Source organism: Mesoplodon bidens (genome assembly GCF_964165515.1).
Source record: "Mesoplodon bidens genome assembly, chromosome: 15".
Lineage (NCBI taxonomy): Eukaryota > Metazoa > Chordata > Mammalia > Artiodactyla > Ziphiidae > Mesoplodon > Mesoplodon bidens.
Window position 1 is genome coordinate 63974365 of NC_138171.1, and position 24577 is coordinate 63998941.

The window sequence follows — 24577 nt, forward strand, 5'->3', positions numbered from 1 at the left end:
CATTTTCTGCCAATACACGTTTTTTAAAGCATTTTAAGAGGTCCTTTGATTACAGAGCAAAACAAAAACAAAAAAAACAAAAAAAGCTGTCAGAAATGATCTAAAAGCTAGTTTTTCATTGACCTAATCACACAATCTTCTCTGGGGCCTGAGTGTGCTCTGCTGCTTGACCAAAACCAAATGACACCAAATCATAAGGCACCTGCACACATCTGACTCCCGGATCTGTCAGAGCAACAGAAGTACATTAATAATTACGACCCATACTTGAAGCTCCTTTGTTGAAAGACGCTGCTCAAGTAAGGAAACATCAGACCACGCAAGACTCTGCACAAAGTCAGTTAATCAAGGGATGAGGGATGACAAGAAGCAGGTGAGACAATGACTGGCCGCTGCAGCTCTTGTCTCCACCTGTGGACGTGGTTTGGGTTGGGCTCCCATGTTAATGCCCATTAGAAGAAAGCATCACATAAGGGAAACAGAAATACAGTTTTTGTTTTTTAAAATAAAAGTCAGGTCAGACTCAGGTAAACCAAAGCTATGTCATCCAAGGAGATGCAATGACTCTCTTGTGCCTTAAAAGCCACGGCATCTGAGGGGGTAACGTGGCTCCTGATACACCTCTTCCCTGTTAGCTTATAGTTTCAAAGATGGCACATCTCAAATTACTGGTGAATTAACTGAATGCTGAATGCTTTTTTTAAAAAAGGGGGTAATCTCTTATGTAAAATTGAGGGAAAGACAGAGAAAAAAGCAAAGATAGAAATAACTGTCACATAGTCTCCTGAAATTCACATGTAATATAATAACCCACTAACTCTTCTTAAATAAGTATTTATATGTTATGGTACAAATACATAATTATACTTTCAAATAAAACAATAATATAAAAATATGGTATTAAATAAGTTTATTGCGAGAACTTCACAAGTCTTCTGACTTTATAATTGAAAATAAATGAAAACTCCTCTGTGCTTTCTATAGTAACAAGACAAAACCAAACTCCACCTATCTGTCACTTCTCCTTTCACAGAAGGGAAATTCTTCTAGTGCTATTCTATCAAATTCAATTCTGGTTTATTTTTTTAGGTCAGAAACATGAATCCGTACCAAAACTTTTTCCTTAATTTGCTCCTTCCTAAGGAGGAATGTCAGCCTTCTGAGAGAAAATGGAGTATGTATGATCTGGAGCATCTCTCTGTTGCCTGATTTTCAAGGAAAGCTAGTTTTCATCCGAGTTAGCTGATTTTCCTTCAGAAAAGTTTAGTTAGTAAAATACATTTAAAGCTTGGTATTGTGAGCATGCAGAAGAAAGAAAATAAAGGCTAGAATCAAAAGTTGATCTAAAATAAACATTCTGAACTGTATGTGATGAATAGTCAGACACTCCCCCACAACTCCTGAAATGAGTCCTGTGCCCAGTTCTAGCCCCAGGTCTGGACTCAAAGGTCCGGCTGACTTTTAGAGGAAAAGTGTGACAAAAATAACAGGCAAGACTTACACAGCATTGGCTGTTATTTCTCAAGGTTTTGTCCTGTGGATGTGAATCACTAAGAACACATGCAGTTCGCAAGTTTTAGGAGATAGATAAGGGAAAAAAAAATCATCTTTGGGGTTTGCTCCAGTTCTTGTTTAAGCTTTGGAGTGTGTAGAGTAACACACGGGAGGCTAAAGCGGAAACAGGTTTTGCTTCATTAACAATGAGTCCTGCTGGCTTATCCAACAAAATGCCTATTTCCTTCTGACCCTTTAATTTCCCCTTTACCTACAAATCTGAGGGTTTTAATCTGCCTGGATCCCTTGGCAAGGTGGTCAGAAGTCATTGTCACTCTCATCCAGGGGCTCAGGTTTCCGGACTCTTTGACTGGGCTTAGCTGGTGAGAGAGCAATGCTCTCGTCCTCCAAATCGTCGTCGTCTTCATCATCCTCCACGTCAATCTCACTGTCCTCTGAGTCTTCCTACAGGAAAAGACAGCAAATACAGCTGAGAGTCCCGCCCTGCTACTGACATCATGTCAGCAGAGACCCTACCTTGCTTTTTTACTAGTAGCTCAATAACCAGCAACACCCACATGAAGGAAGAGCTGGCCAGAGCAGCAGTCAGGCTGTGGGGGCATAAGAACGGGGCCAGTGTCTATATATTGCTGGCTGAAATACATATATAAATGTGTCTTCCAACCAGTAACCCTCAAACACCAACGGGCAAGCCAAGGCTGGAGCTGCAAGGTGGCTTTCCCGCCGACGTCTCAGGAGCACCACTGGATGTGCACAGAGGCTCACTGGAGGCCCAGAGACCCACCAGTAGACAGCAAGAAAGGCAGGGGCTTGGTGGGGGTTGCTTATTTGGGCTTTTGGATGGAAAGCCACTCAGGAACTGGGTGTAAAGAGCAAAATAAAAGACATTCTCTCTTTCATCATCTAGATCAGGGTGACCAACTCAACCAGCTTTTTCATACTGCAAGTCCTGTATCCCCAGTAAACCAGGATGGTCAGTCACTCTATATAGACCATTCCCACCGGCACACATACATGCTGCAATCTCCTTCTTCTTAAAAACACAAAATAAAAAACCCTAAAATGTAACCCCACCTTCCTCTGCAGCTACTCTGCCCTGTTCTCCTGTGGCCTCACAGCAAACCCCCTGAACGAGCTTGCACTCACGCTATCCCTGCTGGCTCCCCTCTCGCTGCCCTCTAAGCGCCCACTAGCCAGGCTCTCACTCCCCCCACAAGTCCCCCAAGACTGAAACATTCAATGGATTCAGATCCTATGGGTAATTCTCTGTTCTCCTGTTTGACCCGTGGCTGCATCTGACACAGGACTGCTCCTCCTCCCCCGGAACCCCCTTCCTGTGCTCCAGGCCCCCTCCTCTCAGGTGCTCGCCCCACCTCACTTTCTTGTCTTCTCGGTAGAGCTTGCCTGACCTGCTTCCTCGCCCTGACCTCTGCAATACAGGGTCGGCCTTGGGCCTCCTCTCTTCCCTTTCTACTCTCTCTCCCCGAGCAATCACATCTATCCTCGTGGTGGTCTTTGGGTGGCTCCCCCAAATTCAATCTCCAGCTGAGATCTGACCCTTGAAGTCCTCAACACCAGCATGTGGACATCTAGCAGGCAGCTCACACTGAGAATGTCCAAAACCAGACTCTTGATCTGCTCTCAAGTCCCTTCCTCAGGTCTGCCCCCCTCAGGAAATGAAAACTATGCTTTCAGCCAATTAAGCCACAACCAGGGCATTTCTCTCTTTCTCTAACATCTCATGTCCAATTAACAAAACCTAATGGTTCTCACCTTAGAAACATCCAGAATCTGACCACATCTCACCAGTCTGCTGCTACCGCCACCCTTGCTTCTGAACTAGACCCCTGCAAATGCCCCCCACCTGGTTCCTCTGAAACTCAGGTCAGCTCTCCTGGGTCTCCAGCACCTCCCCGCTGCACTCAGAGAGCGCAAGCCCTCATCACATCCTGCAAAGCTGTGCGTGGCCCCTGCTGCCTCTCCTGCTGCTCCTGCCCCAGTTCACTCACTCCCAGTCACGCTGCCACCTCCGGCCCTTGAATTCAGGAACCACGTTTCCTAGGCCTCACTGCCCCACCACAGCATCACCTTCCTCCTACCACTCAGCCCCCTGCCCAATGTCACCTCATCAGTGACCTTCCCCGACCAATCAGAAGACATCGACCTCCTCCCTCATCCCTGTCACTCTGTCCCCTGAACCTGCTTTATTTTTCTTATCACCATGACCCCTGATGTATCTGCTTGATGACCGTTGGAATGTAAGCATCAAGAAGGCAGGGGCTTTGTTCTGTTCACTGCTGTATTCCCCTAACCCCTAACGGTGCCTGGTACGTAACAGGCACTCAACAAGCACCTGGCAAGTGAATGAGTGAACAGCTGAAGGACAAGCCCCTATGCCCAGGGGGATGTGTGGAAACAGCCTCCTTGAGATAAATAAGTGGCAACAGGCACAGAGGAGATTTTAAGCTACAAATAAGGCATTTACTCAGAAAAGTAGAAAGCTATACAAATGATCAAGCAAATCGTAAGAAAAGAGGCCAGTGTCATGAGTTTCCACACCAGACTTTCCCTAATTCTGTCTCAGATGGGTAAGATGGATGGATAGAAGCTATTTAGCCATCCATCCCCTAATTTGTTAAAAAAATTTGGAGGTAGTCTCTCTGCTTCTCTACAGACTGTCTTCTATGAATTAAAGGCCCTATCTTCTCTGTGCATCTTGCCCAGCAAATCTGAGTGACCTCTCCCCTCCTGTGAATTTCTCTAAAAGTATTCACCATTGGTACCTAATAAACAGAACTGTTGTACAAGAATATCAGCCCATGCTATGTGCATGCACTAGTGCTGTGCTCCAGACACGCATGGCATTCAGCCTGATGGGAGGTCTGCGATCTCCATCAGTCCAGTCACCTTTGCCTCTTGGGCCTCACAGCCCTTCCAGGGACTCAACAAAGAAGGCACGCCCAGAGCGATGGATGGTGCGGCCCCAATAACCGGACCCCAGCAAGGATGCCTTGATTCCCCATTCCATTGGTTTCCCAGTCAGTTATCCACTCAACAGTGCTCAAGGCATCAGCAACCTCATGTCACACTCTGGGCCCTGGTCTCGAGAGAGCCTGCCTTTCAGGTTCCCTCCCCAGAATGGAGCTGAAGAAAAGCCTGGTCTTGACCCCGGCCCTCAGCAGAATCCCTTCTCTTCTAGGTTACAGTTCAGGGGCCTGATAACCTTCCTTGTCTCTTGGCTCAGTGTTCACCCCGCCTCCTCATTAGCACAGGGACCTCTAGGTAACTTCACCACTCACTGTGGAACCCATCTGAGTGGCTTCTTGCCCCAGACACAAGGCATCACTCTTGGGGAAGGCTCTCTGCTGACCGTAAGTGGCTCACACACACACACACACATGGAGGTGAAAAAGAAAACCAACCTGTTTCCTGGAGCTGGAAGTCTTGCATTTACCTAAGAGAGCTGGTGCTGCTTCCGTCTTTGGAAAGCGAGAATGGAAAGAACAATGAGAAGAAAAAAAAAAAAAAGTAGGGCAAGCACGTTCATTTGAAAAGAAAAGAAATGAGCCAACAACTAGCAAAGAAGAGAGTCTAGCTCCTTGGGAGGTCGAACTCCGCCACAAACCCAGCAAAGGGCTGGGCTGAGAAGCAGCACATCACGCTAAACTGGTCAGATACACTTAGCTTCTCGGCCAAACTAGCCTACGAGGCTGGCCCAAGACGGCCAAGACCAGGATAGCTCAGGGAGCTGGTCGGGACTCACATCGTTGTCCGAGTCTCCACCTTGCATTGTGCCCACGACACGTTTGCTGGGTCGTCCTGAGGAGAACAAAAGCATGAAGAGAGTATGAAAACCTTGTAGGATACAGGACAGGAAACGGCCTTCAAGATTTGCTTTCCTTTAGAAAACTGGGAAAAAGAAGAATCACATTAAAAAACTGACTTAAGAAAAAAAAAAAACTGACTTAAGTAGGTACTTTCCTGGTGGGCCAGTGGTTAAGGCTCCACGCTCCCAATGCAAGGGGCCTGGGTTCAATCCCTGGTCAGGGAACTAGATCCCACATGCATGCCAAAACTAAAGATCCTGGGCTTCCCTGGTGGCTCAGTGGTTGAGAATCTGCCTGCCGATGCAGGGGACACGGGTTCGTGCCCCAGTCCGGGAAGATCCCGCATGCCGCGGAGCGGCTGGGCCCGTGAGCCATGGCTGCTGAGCCTGTGCGTCCAGAGCCTGTGCTCCACAATGGGAGAGGCCACAACAGTGAGAGGCCCGCGTACCACACACACACACACAAAACTAAAGATCCTGCATGCCACAAATAAAGATCCCACACGAGGCAACGATGATGCCACGTGCTGCAACTAAGACCCGGCACAGCCAAATACATAAAATAAGTAAATAAATACTTTAAAAAAATAAAAATAAAAAACTGACTTAAGTAGCATCCAGCTAATCAGAACCGTGATAGTAATAGATTTTCTGCATTTCCACTTTGAAAAAGAGGAAAAGGGCATTAAAATATAAGCACAAATCATAAATCAGAAAAATAAATATGTATCCTGTAAATATTTTAGGGAAAAATCACTGAATCCCATTATTAGTATACATGCAATAGAACAGATGTGCTCTCTGTTGAAAAAAGAAATATATTCTCCTTTTATGGGCCAGTGTCACTTGTACTTGGATCTATGTCTGAGCTCCAAAAAGTAAAAAAATTTAAGTATCACATTAATTTATCCTTCAAAACACCATCATTATCTAAGTGATTCTCCCCTCCTCCTCTGGAAGTCAATGTTGTCTAGATGTGACTTCTGCAAAAACTCAAGAGCCATCCTTGCTGGGTGAAGGCAGAGAGCTGCACATACCCGAAGGCTGAAAAACGGCCACCGGTGATGCCAGGGCCAGCCAGGCCTCAGAAGAAAGGCAGCGAAGGCAGCTCAGAGGAGCTCACTCAGGGAAGGCCTGGAGATGGCCATCAAGAGCTGTTTATGGACACACTCCCTTGGTCAGATAAAATGCAACTCTTGTGTTGTTTGAAGAACTTATTTATAGTTTTTGGAAACGAACCCTGTGATTTTACTTCTGCAGGCTGAGTGGTCAGCAGGAGAATTTAGGAAACCAGTGCCCTTACTATGTTTTATTGAGCCAATTCCATACCTTTTTAGAGCCTTGGCCCCCATCTGCAGAATGGGAGTCATAACCTCTAACCTCTATTTATATCATGAAGCTCTTAAAAAATAAAAGGAAGAGAAAGGAATCAGAGCATCTAATTATCCTATAAAAAAAAGAAATGTAATAAATAAAAATAGCTAAGCCTATAAGAGAAAGCAGTTAATATAGAAGTTAATATAAAACAATAAAGATGATTTACGACTTAGAAGTATTATATACATAAAAATGCAATTTTGTTCCAAAAATTAACAGAAATGCTTTATAGGCAAATATATATCTACCAAAATAACAATTTATATAACCTTTGACCTAAGAATTCCATTTTTAATGATGCAACCTAAAAAAACACTTGCACATATGCGGAAAGATGTACATACAAAGGAAAGAGTGGAACTACTTAAATATCTATCAATATGGAATGCCCAAATAAATTATGGGTACAGACACAGGATGGAATACTATGCAGCTGTCAGAAAGAATGAAGCAGATTTATATTTTACTGACATGAAAAAGGTTCCAGTATATTTAATAATAATTTTAAAAAGCAAGTACAGAACCACACACAATCTGGTCCCATTTAGGTTAAAAAATGTTCCAGGTGATCTTTGTGTCCACATCTGAGTGCGTGTGTGTGCGCTCGTGAGTGCACACGTGTAAATGTGTGGAAAGGTAATTTGGAAGGACACACCCCAAGCCACTGGCCATGATCCCTGCAGGTGAGGGAGTGGGACATGAGGAAGACCCCAGGGGAGCACCCACATTTGCTCCACATATGTTATTGCTTGAGTCTTTTGCAGTAAGAAGGTAGAAACTAGAACTTTTTTTTTTTTTTGGCCACACCTCACAGCATGGGGGATCTTAGTTCCTTGGCCAGGGATCAAACCTGTGCCCCCTGCAGTGGGAGCATAGAGTTCTAACTACTGGACCGCCAGGGAATTCCCAGAAGAACTTTTTTTTAACAGCACAGATGCTCACGTAAGTCTCTTATTTGTGCATTAATTCTCTGACCATAAGGGATGTAACTGCACTGAGAGCAGTTTGGACCCAAAAAGGGCAGAATTCAGCTGATCAGCAGAGGCAGTGTGTTATGTGGCCTCTGTGAGAAGTACCAAACCATAAATAAGACTGGCTATTCTTGGGGCCAAATGTAAGAGTATTAGCAGCAAAGATGACCACTGACCAGTTTAAGAGCCAAATCCTGATAAACAACAGGGCAGTGTGCTTACGGGCCTCGAAACCAAGCAGCCTTGACCCAATCCCGGCCGTCATTTCCTGTGACAGGGCGTGGGGCGGAGGGCAAGCAAGAGCCACTGTGGTACCTTGCAAGAGCGCCTCCATGGCTGTCCGTGGCTTGGACAGCCGTCTCTCTTCTAGTTCACTGTCGGATTCATCATCCTCCTGGATGTCAATGTCGGAGTCATCATTACCTGGCAGTGACACAAGTAGGCAAAACAAAAGGGCAGCTCCGTCATTGCCTCTAAAACAGCTTCTGTCCAGTAAGGCTCTTGTCAAAAGCCATCTGTGCTTCTGAGCCTTTCTTTTGATGCATTTGACTTTACAAGGCTCTTCGGAGTTGCCTGTAGATACTTAGTGAAGAGTTAATGCAAACAACCATAGGCTAGTTTTTTTTATAAACAATTGTCCAAAGCAAGAAAAAAGTGGGTCAGTTATATCAGTTAGAAACATTATTCCAGTATGTAAAACTAAAAAACTGAGTAGCCAGCTGTCAAGGTAGCTGGGAGTTCTTCGTTAGTTGGGGGGAAGAAACATCTCTGTTCAGTCTTAGGCCATGTTACCAGAACTCAAACTCCTTGAGGATAACACGAGGGCAGTGGAGCCCACTGAAATGGTCAACAACTGCACCAGAACAAGCCTGGAGGCAAGAGGGAGATGGGCCAGGAAGGGCCTGATTGGGCTGCCTGGGAAAGATGGCTACCTGGTAACTGGCAATGAAAATTGGTGCTCGTGATATTCCTTACTGGAGAAAATTCATTATAAAGGTAAACAAAGGTCATTCTCAATGCAACGGCCTTTTACATTAGTTTCTTAAATACTCCTCTGGAGTCTTCTGCAGGTTGAACATTTCCTAATGTAAACCTACAGAAAGAGAGTTTCCACAGTGGGGAGAAAAAACTTTCACTGCCCAGCTCAACTGCTCTGTGCCCAGAGAGTGACAGAGGTTTTAGAAGGATGGAACTGGAAGAATGCAGTTGCTGTTCTGTTCACTGACTCTTAAGACAGTTTGGAAGTAGAGTAATTGTTCACCTACAAAAATGCTTTGCGTAACTCCTGCTGTAAGAGAGTAATGAAATGGAAGCTGCATCTAGCTGGGCACTGAGGGAAAGTTTCCTGCTTCCTTTAGCCCTGGAGAGAAGAACTGTACTCTACAGCATGAAGGGGCAAAGCTGGGAGCTGGAGAAAGTGTCAATAAGGGCATCCCGTAAGGACTTCAGTACAATCGATCCGACAACTACCACCTTATAAAAGCTGTTACAGAGAATGTGATTAGATATTAACTAGATATTAACACAAATTAATGACCACAAAGTGAAATCACTCTTCAGATTAGTTCACTTTTTACTTCCTCCAGGAAAATTATGACATTAAATCCTCACCCCATGCAATATAAAGCAAATGATATCATGAATTTTAAACCATCATTAATACAGGTAACTTGGGCTCAGTACGATTTCTTCCGACAAATCACAGCAATAGATTGAGGACCAAGCACGTAAACTAAAGTTAATACATACTGACACTGAAATCACCAAGTTGTCAGTGACACGTTAAAATGAGTATGGCCAACTAGGGTGCCGGGATGATTCAACAGGAAAATAATAGACTTTCCAAAAAGTAGTGCTGGGACAAATAGACAGCCACACACAAAAGAATGAGGTTGGCCCCCTACCTCACACCATATACAAGAATTAACTAAAAATGGGTCAGAGACCTAAATGTAAGAGTTAAAACTATAAAACTCCTAGAAGGAAACAGAGGGGTAAACCTTGGTGACCTTGAATTCAGCAGTTTCTTAAATATGACACTAAAAGCACAAGCAACAAAGAAAAAAATTGATAAACTGTACTTTCTTAAAACTTTGTACAGCAAAGGACAGCATCAAGAAAGTGAAAAGACAGTCCAGAGAATGACAGAAAATATTTGCAAATCAGAAATCACGTAAGGGTCTAGTATCTAAAATATATAAGTCAACAATAAAAGGAAAACCCAATTTAAAAATCTGCAAAGGGCTTGAATAGATCTCTCCAAAGAAGATATACAGACAGCCAATAAGCAGATGAAAAGATGCTCCATTTCATCGGCTATCAGAGAAATTCAAATCAAAACCACAATGAAATATACTTCATACACACTTAAACTGTAGGCAGCTCCTTTGTAAGTTTCTCCTTTTAGATCAACACTGTCCAATAGAAATAGGCCAGCCCCAGATGCAATCTAAAATTTTCTAGTAACTACATTAAAGCAAAAAGAAACAGGTGAATTAATTTTAATAATGTTTTATTTAACCCAATATATGTAAAATGTCATTTTAATAAGTAACCAATAGGAGACTGGTTCAAGATGGCCGAGTAGAAGGATGTGCTCTCACTCCCTCCTGCAAGAGCACCGGAATCACAACTAACTGCTGAACAATCATTGACAGGAAGACACTGGAACTCACCAAAAAAGATCACCCCCATCCAAAGACAAAGGAGAAGCCACAGTGAGATGGTAGGAGGGACGCAATCAAAATAAAATCAGGGTGGGCTTCCCTGGTGGTGCAGTTGTTGAGAGTCCACCTGCGGATGCAGGGGACACGGGTTCGTGCCCCGGTCCGGGAGGATCCCACATGCCGCGGAGCGGCTGGGCCCGTGAGCCATGGCCACTGGGCCTGCGCGTCCAGAGCCTGTGCTCCGCAGCAGGAGAGGCCACAGCAGTGAGAGGCCCGTGTACCGCAAAAAAATAATAATAATAAAAAAATAAAATAAAATAAAATAAAATCAGGGGCTTCCCTGGCGGCACAGTAGTTAGGAACCCACCTGCCAAGGCAGGGGACACGGGTTCGAGCCCTGGTCTGGGAAGATCCCACATGCCACAGAGCAACTAAGCCCGTGCGCCACAACTACTGAGCCTGTGCTGTAGAGCCCACGAGCCACAACTGCTGAGCCCGTGCACCTAGAGCCCGTGCTCCGCGACAAGAGAGGCCACTGCAATGAGAAGCCTGCGCACCACAATGAAGAGTAGCCCTCTGCTCACCACAACTAGAGAAAGCCCGTGCACAGCAACAAAGACCCAACGGAGCCAAAAATAAAAATAAATAAATTTACAAAATAAAATCAAATCCCATAATTGCTGGGTGGCTAACTCACAAACTGGAGAACACGGATACCACAGAAGTCCACCCACCGGAGTGAAGGTTCTGAGCCCCACGTCAGGCTTCCCAACCTGTGGGTACAGCGACGGGAGGAGGAATTCCCAGAGAATCAGACTTTGAAGGCAAGCGGGATTTGACTGCAGGACTTCGACAGGACTGGGGGAAACAGAGACTCCACTCTTGGAGGGCACACACAAAGTAGTGTGCATATCGGGACTCACGGGAAGGAGCAGTGACCCCATAGGAGACTGAACCAGACCTACCTGCTAGTGTTGGAGGGTCTCCTGCAGAGGTGGGGGGTGGCTGTATCTCTCCGTGAGGACAAGGACACTGGCAGCAGAAGTTCTGGGAAGTACTCCTTGGTATGAGCCCTCCCAGAGTCTGACATTAGCCCCACCAAAGAGCCAAGGTAGGCACCAGGGTCCGGGCGTCTCAGGCCAAACAACCAACAGGGAGGGAACCCAGCCCCACGCATCAGCAGACAAGCGGATTAAAGTTTTACTGAGCTCTGCCCACCAGAGCAACAGCCAGCTCTACCCACCACCAGTCCCTCCCATCAAGCCTCTTAGATAGCCTCATCCACCAGAGGGCAGACAGCAGAAGCAAGAAGAACTACAATCCTGCAGCCTCTGGAACAAAAACCACATTCACAGCAGACAAGATGAAAAGGCAGAAGGCTATATACCAGATGAAGGAACAAGACAAAACCCCAGAAAAACAACTAAATGAAGTGGAGATAGGCAACCTTCCAGAAAAAGAATTCAGAATAATGACAGTATGATCCAGGACCTTGGAAACAGAATGGAGGCAAAGACTGAGAAGATGCAAGAAATGTTTAGCAAAGACCTAGAAGAATTAAAGAACAAACAAACAGAGATGAACAATACAATAACTGAAATGAAAACTACACTAGAAGGAATCAATAGCAGAATAACTGAGGCAGAAGAACGGATAAGTGACCTGAAGACAGAATGGTGGAATTCACTGCTGCAGAACAGAATAAAGAAAAAAGAAGGAAAAGAAATGAAGACAACCTAAGAGACCTCTGGGACAACATTAAACACAACAACATTCGCATTAGAGGGGTCCCAGAAGGAGAAGAGAGAGAGAAAGGACCAGAGGAAATATTTAAAGAGATTAGAGTCAAAAACTTCCCTAACATGGGAAAGGAAATAGCCACCCAAGTCCAGGAAGCACAGTGAGCCCCAAATAGGATAAACCTAAGGAGAAACATGCTGAGACACACAGTAACCAAATTGGCAAAAATTAAAGACACAGAAAACTTATTGAAAGCAGCAAGGGAAAAACAACAAATAACATACAAGGGAACTCCCATAAGGTTAACAGCTGATTTCTCAGCAGAAACTCTACAAGCCAGAAGGGAGTGGCATGACATATTTAAAGTGATGAAAGGGAAGAACCTACAACCAAGATTACTCTACCCAGCGAGGATCTCATCCAGATTCGATGGAGAAATCAAAAGCTTTACAGACAACCAAAAGCTAAGAGAATTCAGCACCACCAAACCAGCTCTACAACAAACGCTAAAGAAACTTCTTTAAGTGGGAAACACAAGAGAAGAAAAGGACCTCCAAAAACAAACTCAAAACAATTAAGAAAATGGTCATAGGAACATACACATCGATAATTACCTTAAACGTGAATGGATTAAATGCTCCAACCAAAAGACACAGGCTTGATGAGTGGATACAAAAACAAGACCCACATATATGCTGTCTACAAGAGACCCACTTCAGACCTAGGGACACATACACATTGAAAGTGAGGGGATGGAAAAAGATACTCCATGCAAATGGAAATCAAAAGAAAGCTGGAGGGCTTCCCCGGTGGCGCAGTCGTTGAGAGTCCGCCTGCCGATGCAGGGGACACAGGTTAGTGCCCCAGTCCAGGAAGATCCAACATGCCGCGGAGTGGCTAGGCCCGTGAGCCATGGCCGCTGACCCTGCGCGTCCGGAGCCTGTGCTCCCCAACGGGAGAGACCACAGCAGCGAGAGGCCCGCGTACCGCAAAAAAAAGAAAGCTGGAGTAGCAATACTCATATCAGGTAAAATAAACGTTAAAATAAAGAATGTTACAAGAGACAAGGAAGGACACTACGTAATGATCAAGGGATCAATCCAAGAAGAAGATATAACAATTATAAATATATATGCACATAACATAGGAGCACCTCAATATATAAGGAAACTGCTAACAGCTATAAAAGACGAAATCGACAGTAACACAATAATAGTGGGGGACTTTAACACCTCACTGACACCAATGGACAGATCATCCAAACAGAAAATTAATAAGGAAACACAAGCTTTAAATGACACAACACACCAGATAGATTTAATTGATATTTATAGGACAGTCCATCCAAAAACAGCAGATTACACTTTCTTTTCAAGGGTGCATGGAACATTCTCCAGGATAGATCACATCTTGGGTCACACACCAAGCCTTAGTAAATTTAAGAAAACAGAAATCATATCAAGCATCTTTTCTGACCACAACTCTATGAGATTAGAAATGAATTACAGGGAAAAAAATGTAAAAAACACAACACATGGAGGCTAAACAATACGTTACTAAATAACCAAGAATCACTGAAGAAATCAAAGAGGAAAGCAAAAAATACCTAGAGACAAAGGACAATGAAAACAGGACGATCCAAAACCTATGGGATGCAGCATAAGCAGTTCTAAGAGGGAAGTTTATAGCAATACAATCCTACCTCAAGAAACAGTAAACATCTCAAGTAAACAATCTAACCTTACACCTAAAGGAACAAGAGAAAGAAGAACAAACAAAACCCAAACTTAATAGAAGGAAAGAAATCATAAAGATCAGAGCAGAAATAAATGAAATAGAAACAAAGAAAACTATAGCGAAGATCAATAAAACTAAAAGCTGGTTCTTCAAGAAGATAAACAAAATTGATAAACCATTAGCCAGACTCATCAAGAAAAAGAGGGAGAGGACTCAAATCAATAAAATTAGAAATGAAAAAGGAGAAGTTACAACAGACACCACAGAAATACAAAGCATCCTAAGAGACTACTACAAGCAACTCTACACCAATAAAATGGACAACCTGGAAGAAATGGACAAATCCTTAGAAAGGTATAACTTTCCAAGACTGAACCTGGAAGAAATAGAAAATATGAACAGACCAGTCACAAGTAATGAAATTGAAACTGTGATTAAAAATCTTCCAACAAACAGAAGTCCAGGACCAGATGGCTTCACAGGTGAATTCTATCAAACATTTAGAGAAGAGCTAATACCCATCCTTCTCAAACTCTTCCAAAAAACTGTAGAGGAAGGAACACTCCCAAACTCATTCTATGAGGCCACCATCACCCTGATACCAAAACCGGACAAAGATACTACAAGAAAAGAAAATTACAGACCAATATCACTCATGAATATAGATGCAAAAATTCTCAACAAAATACTAGCAAGCAGAATCCAAGAACACATTGAAAGGATCATACACCGTGGTGAAGTGGGATTTATCCCAGGGATGCAAGGATTCTTCAATATACACAAATCAATCAATGTGATATACCATATTAACAAACTGAAGAAGAAATGCCATATGATCATCTCAATAGATGCAGAAAAAGCTTTTGATAAAATTCAACAATCATTTATGATAAAAACTCTCAAGAAAGTGGGCATAGAGGGAACCTACCTCAACATAATAAAGGCCATATACGACAAACCCACAGCAAACATCATTCTCAATGGTGAAAAACTGAAAGCATTTACTCTAAGACCAGGAACAAGACAAGGATGTACACTCTCACCACTATTATTCAACACAGTTTTGGAAGTCCTAGCAACGGCAATCAGAGAAGAAAAAGAAATAAAAGGAATACAAATTGGAGAACAAGAAGTAAAAGTGTCTCTGTTTGCAGATGACATGATACTATACATAGAGAATCCTAAAGATGCCACCAGAAAACTACTAGAGCTAATCAATGAATTTGGTAAAGTTGCAGGATGCAAAATTAATGCACAGAAATCTCTTGCATTCCTATACACTAATGATGAAAAATCTGAAAGAGAAATTAAGGAAACACTCCCATTTACCATTGCAACAAAAAGAATAAAATACCTAGGAATAAACCTACCTAGGGAGACAAAACACCTGTATGCAGAAAACTGTAAGACGCTGATGAAAGGAATTAAAGATGATACCAACAGCTGGAGAGATACACCATGTTCTTGGATTGGAAGAATCAATATTGTGAAAATGACTCTACTACCCAAAGCAATCTACAGATTCAATACAATCCCTATCAAATTACCAATGGCATTTTTTACAGAACCAGAACAAAATATGTTAAAATTTGTATGGAGACACAAAAGACCCTGAATAGCCAAAGCAGTCTTGAGGGAAAAAAACGGAGCTGGAGGAATCAGACTCCCTGACTTCAGACTATACTACAAAGCTACAGTAATCAAGACAATATGGTACTGGCAAAAAAACAGAAATATAGATCAATGGAGCAGGACAGAAAGCCCAGAGATAAACCCACACACCTATGGTCAACTAATCTATGACAAAGGAGGCAAGGAAATACAATGGAGAAAAGACAGTCTCTTCAATAAGTGGTGCTGGGAAAACTGGACAGCTACATGTAAAAGAATGAAATTAGAACACTCCCTAACACCATACACAAAAATAAACTCAAAAAGGATTAGAGACCTAAATGTAAGACTGGAGACTATAAAACTCTTAGAGGAAAACATAGGAAGAACACTCTTTGACATAAAACATGGCAAGATCTTTTTTGATCCACCTCCTAGAGTGATGGAAATAAAAACAAAAATAAACAAATGGGACCTAATGAAACTTAAAAGCTTTTGCACAGGAAAGGAAACTACAAACAAGATGAAAAGACAACCGTCAGAATGGGAGAAAATATTTGCAAACGAATCAATGGACAAAGGATTAATCTCCAAAATATATAAACAGTTCATGCAGCTCAGTATTAAAAAAAACAAACAACCCAATCCAAAAATGGGCAGAAGACCTAAATAGACATTTCTCCAAAGAAGACATACAGATGGCCAAGAAGCACATGAAAAGCTGCTCAACATCACTAATTATTAGAGAAATGCAAATCAAAACTACAATGAGGTATCACCTCACACCAGTTAGATTGGGCATCATCAGAAAATCTACAAACAACAATGCTGGAGCGGGTGTGGAGAATAGGGAACTCTCTTGCACTGTTGGTGGGAATGTAAATTGATACAGCCACTATGGAGAACAGTATGGAGGTTCCTTAAAAAACTAAAAATAGAATTACCATATAACCCAGCAATCCCACTACTGGGCATATACCCAGAGAAAACCATAATTCAAAAGGACACATGCACCCCAATGTTCACTGCAGCACTATTTACAATAGCCAGGACATGGAAGCAACCTAAATGCCCATCGACAGATGAAGGGATAAAGAAGATGTGGTACATATATACAATGGAATATTACTCAGCCATAAAAAGGAATGAAATTGAGTCATCTGTAGAGACGTGGATGGATCTAGAGTCTGTCATACAGAGTGAATATATGTGGAACCTAGAAAAGTGGTGCAGATGAACCAGTTTTCAGGGCAGAAATTGAGACACAGATGTAGAGAACAAACATATGGACACCAAGGGGGGAACATGGCGGGTGGGAGGGGTGGTGGTGTGATGAACTGGGATATTGGGATTGACGTATGTACACTAATATGTATAAAATAGATAACTAATAAGAACCTGCTGGGGCTTCCCTGGTGGCACAGTGGTTGAGAGTCTGCCTGCTAGTGCAGGGGATGCGGGTTCGAGCCCTGGTCTGGGAGGATCCCACATGCTGCGGAGCAACTGGGCCCGTGAGCCACAACTGCTGAGCCTGCGCGTCTGGAGCCTGTGCTCTGCAATGGGAGAGGCCACAATAGTGAGAGGCCCGCGCACCGTGATGAGGAGTGGCCCCCGCTTGCCGCAACTAGAGAAAGCCCTCGCACGGAAACGAAGACCCAACACAGCAAAAATAAATAAATTAATAAACTCCTACCCCAACATCTTAAGAAAAAAAAAAAAGAACCTGCTGTATAAAAATAAAATAAAATTCAAAAAAAGTAACCAATTTAAAAAAGTATTAATCAGTAATTTTACTCTACGTTTATAGTAAATCTTCAAAATCTGGTGTATATTCTCCACAAACAGCACATCTCAATTCGGACTAGCCACGTTTCAAGTGCTCCAAGAACACCAGCTCATGGCCAGGTACCGATGGTACAATTCTAGACGTGGAGATCCCTGAGCGCCTTTTCCATCACTGTGCACTGGCACAACACCCGTCACACAGTAGGCATGTGGTAAATGTGCATGACATGCATGAACATCTGCTCTCCACTACACCACAAAAATGGAACCACAGCAAGGTTACTCAGTTGCTTTCTAGAAATTCCTGGGTCATTTTATAAATTCAGAGGATTCTTTAAGTTCCTAATGCTACAGTGCTTGAATCCTACCGAGGATACAGTTATAAATTTACCCCCAGCAACAAGGTTTAAAAGGATGGTGGGAAGATGAAGAGTCGCCCTGGACTTTTATTACAGGGCATCCCAGCAGAGCACTTTGCCTTTTTAATCTCTGGGGCCTGTGGCACTCTCCCATCTCTAATTACTCAAACTTTCTCTTCCTCCAACCTCTTACTCCAAATCCCAAAGCCAAATCTGAGATGACTTTACCTCCTGCTTAACAGGGAAGACAGTCTCCATCAAATGTGAGCCCCAAGCACACGGCCCACCTTCCAGCTCATCTCATCTGCCTCAGCTCCAGCCCCATGTGTTCATACTTTTCCTCACTCAGCGAAACTCACTGAGTTTCTCACAGAAAGGCTGGGACTTTCCCCATCTGATAGCTCCCTTCTCCCCAGCTCTACTGATTTAGCCTTTGCTTAAACAGCATCTCCTGGTGAGGTCTACCCTGACTCCTCTTTAAAACTGCAATTCTATTACACCTTCCCTATGCCCCTTACCTGCTCCACATTTTCCCCCATGGTATTTTTCACCTTCCACAAACAGCTTGCTTATTGTTTGTCCCCCAGCATGTCATTAGCACATCAAATGGTTTAAGGCAAGGAACTCTGTCTGCTGTCCACTGCTATGTCCTTAGCACCCAGAACAGATACTCAAGAATGCTTTGCTGGGTTGAATCAGCTACCTGCAGAGTGGCCTGAACAAGATGCTCTCTTCCAGCTTTTGGATTTTGCTAATTCTTGCCCCGATTCACATCTATGTACTATTAGATTTTTCTGTTCAGAGGAGTCTTTCACAGAGAAAAGTTCAGGTCTTCCTTTATATCCCAATATTCTGTGCAATGTTCCCACATGTGCAGAAAAGCAAAGAAAGACAGGGCATCTTAAGAAGCTTAGGATGAATAGAACTGAGAATGGTCCTTTGTAAATATTTTCCTAATTTTTTTGGTCAAAAATTACTAAATTGGGCCTCCCTGGTGGCGCAGTGGTTGAGAGTCCGCCTGCCGATGCAGGGGATACGGGTTCGTGTCCCGGTCTGGGAGGATCCCATATGCCGCGGAGCGGCTGGGCCCGTGAGCCGTGGCCGCTGGGCCTGCGCGTCCGGAGCCTGTGCTCCGCAACGGGAGAGGCCACAACAGTGAGAGGCCCGCATACCACAAAAAGAAAAAAAAAAAAAAAAAAAAAAAAAATTACTAAATTAAGCGCTTTCCTTCATTAAGTTGGTTTAAACTGGAACTTATTTTTCCAAAAAAACTAAATCACACATACTCATGAGAATCTCTGTCCTTCATGAGATCCTAAACCTATGGATCACAAAATTAAAGTCTGAGTTCAGAAGAATAAAGCAAGATCACTGAGACAGGTCTTAACATGCTGGTCCAGGGCAGAGCAGGATGCAGCCAACCAACCGGGCTCTTACCTGTGCTGGGCCTCTCGGAAGGGGATAAACTCCATGCAGGCTTATCACTTAGGGCTGCTTCAGGCACTCCTGGCCGACCTGGAACCATAAAGGTAAGGGGCTGCTTTTGCTAGAGAGGCCCTTGGAATTTTCTAAACTTGCCCCTAGAGAATTTCACAGCAGTCCCTACTCTTCTTCCAGAGTTTCCTGACATTCAGGAGAGAGAGGCATAGAACAAGTATGACAGGAAAGAGATACAAAGGGAAAAGGCAGAGAGAGAGCACACCTGCTGGGACAGGTACACTTCCCGCCAGCCTGAGAGAAAAAACCATCACAGGAAAAGAGAAACAAGCAAGAGAAGTAACTCTGTGAGACAAAGCCATCAATTCCGCGTGAAGATCACGTGCTGCTACTGCTCCCAAGGCTGACTTGACACCTTGGGGAAGTTCATGGATGAAGTGTGCTACCCAGACATGGGGAACATTTCTTCCCAGAATCTAGGTCTCACAAGTTGGTAACCCCCATTTCTCTACATTTGAGAGCCTAGATGAACGACTTTGGATTACTGGGGGACACATGACAGGTGTGTGTGAAGTGGGGGGACTACCTTCAAGTAAGTACACTTGTACTGCGTCACAATATTTGCTTTCCCTCAGTTTGCCCTAAAATAAGGAACCCTACAAGACCTCTAAGAGCAAATTTTCTTGTATAATTATATGCAACTCAAACTAATTGTATCATTTAAACAGGGGAAAACAGTATTTCAGTTGGCACGAAAACCAAATGTACTTTAAATGCTATGTAATTTAAAACATTCTCTTGAGCTCCTGAGTGAATTAAAATGGTACCTGATATAAAAGTTGTGAGAAAATTGCCTTTTGAAAATAAACAAAATACGCGTGTAAGTTTTCCGAGGCTAAAAACTCTAGTCCAGAGTAAGCACGTCCATTTAAAAAGTGTGGGCTTACTTCTGCTCTTGAGCAGTCGCTTTTCTTCCTCCTTTAGCTTGTTCTGCATCAGACGGAGAGTGTTTTCAGCTTCCTATGGAGCAAGAAAAACAAGATCCAGAAGAAATGACACTTTCTGGACTGTTTTATTATTCTTTACCACGTAAGTACTGCTAAATTTGTGATATAGAAGCAAAAAAGACTAAACTACAGGAAGGGGAAGAGAACTAACGCTGCATGGGAAACTCAACACCCCTTCTCCGTCATCACTCTGGCAGCCCGATGAAAAGGGGGGCTCCCAGAAGTGACACCACTGGCCCAAAATGGGCCTCACTGGTCCCCAAAGCCAGGCTCCTCCCACTACACCTCACTGCCTCTGAAGAAAACTGACAACACGACAAGATGCCCGTCACGTGTGCCTGTGTGGGATGTGGACACAGGAACAGATGTATCAACTATAGGGCCTCTTGCTCTTAAAATAAAGCACGAATTTTATCATTTTTCTGCCCTGCACAATTCTAACCCTGAAAGGGGCTAAATGGTAGGAGTGATCAGATAGGAAAAGAAAGAAATACTGGTTTTAATTCCTAGGGTATAAAAAAAAAGCTAATACTTGAGTTAGGTTACAAAATGTGGCCCTGATTATTGTCCAAAAAGAGAATGGGAGGGACTTCCTTGTGGTGGTTCAGTGGTTAAGACTCCGCACTTCCACTGCAGAGGGTGCGGGTTCCATCCCTGATTGGGGAACTAAGCTCCCGCATGCCGTGCGGTGCGGCCGAAAAAAAGAAAAAGAGAATGGGAGAGGAAATTGCTTTTAAAAATGTGCTGTTGTTCTAAATGTTAAAAAGGAAGCACTGTTTCATGCATGAGATATTTTGAGGGACCAGGTATTAGAAGCATGGGGAGTAGCTGTGAGCACAGAAGAAAAAGAGGGTAGGTACTTGCTGAAGGGAGGGTGGGCAGGAAGGTGCCCCTCAGAAGTAACCGGGGCCACCCACTCGCATCCTGAGGCACGTTCTTTGGTACGTTCTCTGAGCCTAGGGGTGGCCCAGACAATAGTACAAAATGATCAGCTTATTTTCACTGTCTCTTTACTGCTCTTTCCCAGACACCCAATGTTTAAAATGTCCAGAACTCCAGGGTCTTTTCATTGCCCTCAAAACATGCCTGTCCTGGACCCTCCATTCCTCCATGGCCTGCCTCTGCCTTACAGCAAGAGTGGCAACAGGTTCCTCATCCAGATAAACATGTCCAGATGAAGGTGTCAGTTAGAGCCAGCCCTCTTGGCAACAAAGTAGCGTCACCTAATTCAAATGTCCAGGTTTGTAATAAGGCTAAGATAACCTTTATACCAAAAGCTGTCAAGGACAGCATGAGAAAGGGAGACTGGAGACCAGTTTCACTGTGAACATAGATTCCAAATGCCTATTTTAGGGTTAAGCAGAAATATCCCTAGGGGATAAGGGCAGTGCAAAATGACACCAACTCTGTCCAATTCCTTTGCTTTGATTCCGTATTTATCAAATGATGCTGGGATCTGAAATACTCTTTCCTAAATGGCCTTACACATTGGGATGAAAGGAACCTGAAAGACAGCTGGTCAGTTTATAGGTCATACATATTTCCCACAATAATCAGTAAGCTACAATTCTTCTATAAAAAGTAGTTTCTGAAAAGCTACTCTGGGTGATTCAATAAACCAGGGCTTGAAAATCTTTAAGTGAACTGACCAAGCAAGATCTGTACACAAGACATGTTACATAATTCGTGGGACTCAGTGCAAAATAAAATGCAGTTAAAAATTACTAAGAATTTCAAGACGGTGACAGCAGAGGATTAAAGCAAGCCCAGGCCCTTCTAAGCTTGCAGCTGTATCCAACTGCACAGGTCATGTCCCAGCCCTGTCTGTAGTCCTAACTGACCAAACTCTCGTGACAACCTACTACCAAAGATTTGACAACCTTGGAGCCCAGGCTACACAAGCAGAAAAACAGAAGAGTCACATGAGCAATCCTTAGTCTGATCAGGGAGAAAAAACATTCACCTGATATTCTTTTCACAGTGATATTTACAAACTGGCATGTCAACAAGTACAAAGTAACACACCAGAACGAATGGTCATACAGAAGGACTAAGCACTCACCTCAAACCTCTCTTGCTCCATCCTGTGATGATCCTCGAGTTGCTGTTCCAGATAAGCCAGATTTCGAAATTTCTCTAGATAAATGTCATACTGCTTTTGCAATTCGTCCTCAGTCTTCTCATATTCATCCATAAAGGCTGGCCTAGGAAAAAAAAGAAATAAAAATTGAAAGATTAATCAATATACAAAAATACAGTAGTTTGAAATTGGTATTCAGAGCTCCAGATTCCATCCTGGTTTTCTTTGGAAAGCCTTTAATTAGAGAAGGTTCTTCATTCTTGTAACTAAAGCAAATTTCCCCTTTTCTCTTCCCTCCCCACAAAATGAAGATACTTTTAATCAAAAATTAAGACACGCTCTTTGTAAAAACTAGAAACAATCCTGAAAGTATTAATAAAAATAAAATTACTCATAATCCCATCACTAGGTATTAGCACTTAATATTTGACATACATCCTTCCAGACTTTTCTATGCATAGATACATACAGAAATGCATTTCTTTTTAACAGACATTAAGTATATTAAGTATATTATCTTAAATGAAGCTCTGAGGTCTTTTTTCCTCACTCAATATGGCACATATTTCAATACAGAGTTAAAGAATAATCATACATCATACACATCTCTAAAAATCAATAAATTAAATATATGCATTATCTTAGTTGGGCATAATATTCTGTCTGAATGTTCCAAAATTTAATCAGTCCCCTAAAAAGAGAAATATAGGTTGCTACAAATTAAAGCTAAGTTTTTAAACAATATAAAACTTAAAAATAAAACGACACCATAAAAACCTGTTTCAATTGGTTTGCTGAATTTTTTTCTCTTATTATTGATCTTAAAGGGAAAACTTTGTTCTTTTAAAAATATAAACAGATAGGGACTTCCTTGGCAGTCCACTGGTTAAGACTCCGAGCTCTCAATGCAGGGGGCACAGGTTTGATCCCTGGTCGGGGAACTAAGATCCCACATGCCGCACGGCACAGCCAAAAAAATTTAAAAAATAAAAACATAAACAGACAAACTAGAAAATAATTAATAATCTTTTGGACTAGAGGAAAACAGAGAAATTTTTCTATTAAAAGGATCTGAGACTTGTGGAACAAAAATCACATTCGCAGAAATATAGACAAGATGAAAAGGCAGAGGGCTATGTACCAGATGAAGGAACAAGACAAAACCCCAGAAAAACAACTAAATGAAGTGGAGATAGGCAGCCTTCCAGAAAAAGAGTTCAGAATAATGATAGTGAAGATGATCCAGGACCTCAGAAAAAGTATGGAGGCAAAGATCAAGAAGATGCAAGAAATGTTTAACAAAGACCTAGAAGAATTAAAGAACAAACAAACAGAGATGAACAATACAATAACTGAAATGAAAACTACACTAGAAGGAAACAATAGCAGAACAACTGAGGCAGAAGAACGGATAAGTGACCTGGAAGACAGAATGGTGGAATTCACTGCTGCGGAACAGAATAAAGAAGAAAGAATGAAAAGAAATGAAGACAGCCAAAGAGACCTCTGGGACGACATTAAACACAACAACATTCGCATTATAGGGGTCCCAGAAGGAGAAGAGAGAGAGAAAGGACCAGAGGAAATATTTAAAGAGATTATAGTCAAAAACTTCCCTAACATGGGAAAGGAAATAGCCACCCAAGTCCAGGAAGCACAGCAAGTCCCAAAACAGGATAAACCTAAGGAGAAACATGCTGAGACACACAGTAACCAAATTGGCAAAAATTAAAGACACAGAAAACTTACTGAAAGCAGCAAGGGAAAAACAACAAATAACATACAAGGGAACTCCCATAAGGTTAACAGCTGATTTCTCAGCAGAAACTCTACAAGCCAGAAGGCAGTGGCATGACATATTTAAAGTGATGAAAGGGAAGAACCTACAACCAAGATTACTCTACCCAGCGAGGATCTCATTCAGATTCGATGGAGAAATCAAAAGCTTTGCAGACAACCAAAAGCTAAGAGAATTCAGCACCACCAAACCAGCTCTACGACAAACGCTAAAGAAACTTCTCTAAGTGGGAAACACAAGAGAAGAAAAGGACCTCCAAAAACAAACTCAAAACAATTAAGAAAATGGTCATAGGAACATACATATCGATAATTACCTTAAACGTGAATGGATTAAATGCTCCAACCAAAAGACACAGGCTTGATGAGTGGATACAAAAACAAGACCCACATATATGCTGTCTACAAGAGACCCACTTCAGACCTAGGGACACATACACATTGAAAGTGAGGGGATGAAAAATATATTCTATGCAAATGGAAATCAAAAGAAAGCTGGGGGCTTCCCTGGTGGCGCAGTGGTTGAGAGTCCGCCTGCCGATGCAGGGGACACGGGTTCGTGCCCCGGTCTGGGAAGATCCCACATGCCGCGGAGCGGCTGGGCCCGTGAGCCATGGCTGTTGAGCCTGTGCGTCCGGAGCCTGTGCTCCGCAACGGGAGAGGCCACAA

General features: G+C 43.0%; 1 protein-coding gene across 5 annotated transcripts in view; it reads right to left on the reverse strand.

Moving 5' to 3' along the window:
* Positions 1-895: 895 nt before the first annotated feature.
* The window catches only part of CLUAP1 (clusterin associated protein 1), a 43844-nt gene continuing 20162 nt past the window's right edge, over positions 896-24577 (reverse strand). The window contains exons 8-14 of one of the 5 annotated variants that reach the window (XM_081257032.1): positions 22094-22235; positions 19972-20044; positions 19025-19102; positions 8005-8112; positions 5279-5334; positions 4938-4994; positions 1720-1959 (exon numbers count right to left, since the gene is read on the reverse strand). In XM_081257032.1, coding sequence (XP_081113158.1) covers positions 1813-1959; positions 4938-4994; positions 5279-5334; positions 8005-8112; positions 19025-19102; positions 19972-20044; positions 22094-22235 — 661 coding nt within the window. In that variant the 3' untranslated portion in view covers positions 1720-1812. Of the gene's footprint in view, positions 1960-4937; positions 4995-5278; positions 5335-8002; positions 8113-19024; positions 19103-19971; positions 20045-22093; positions 22236-24577 lie in introns of all 5 variants that reach the window. The other 4 variants (XM_081257034.1, XM_081257033.1, XM_081257036.1 and 1 more) reach the window with 4 other exon arrangements.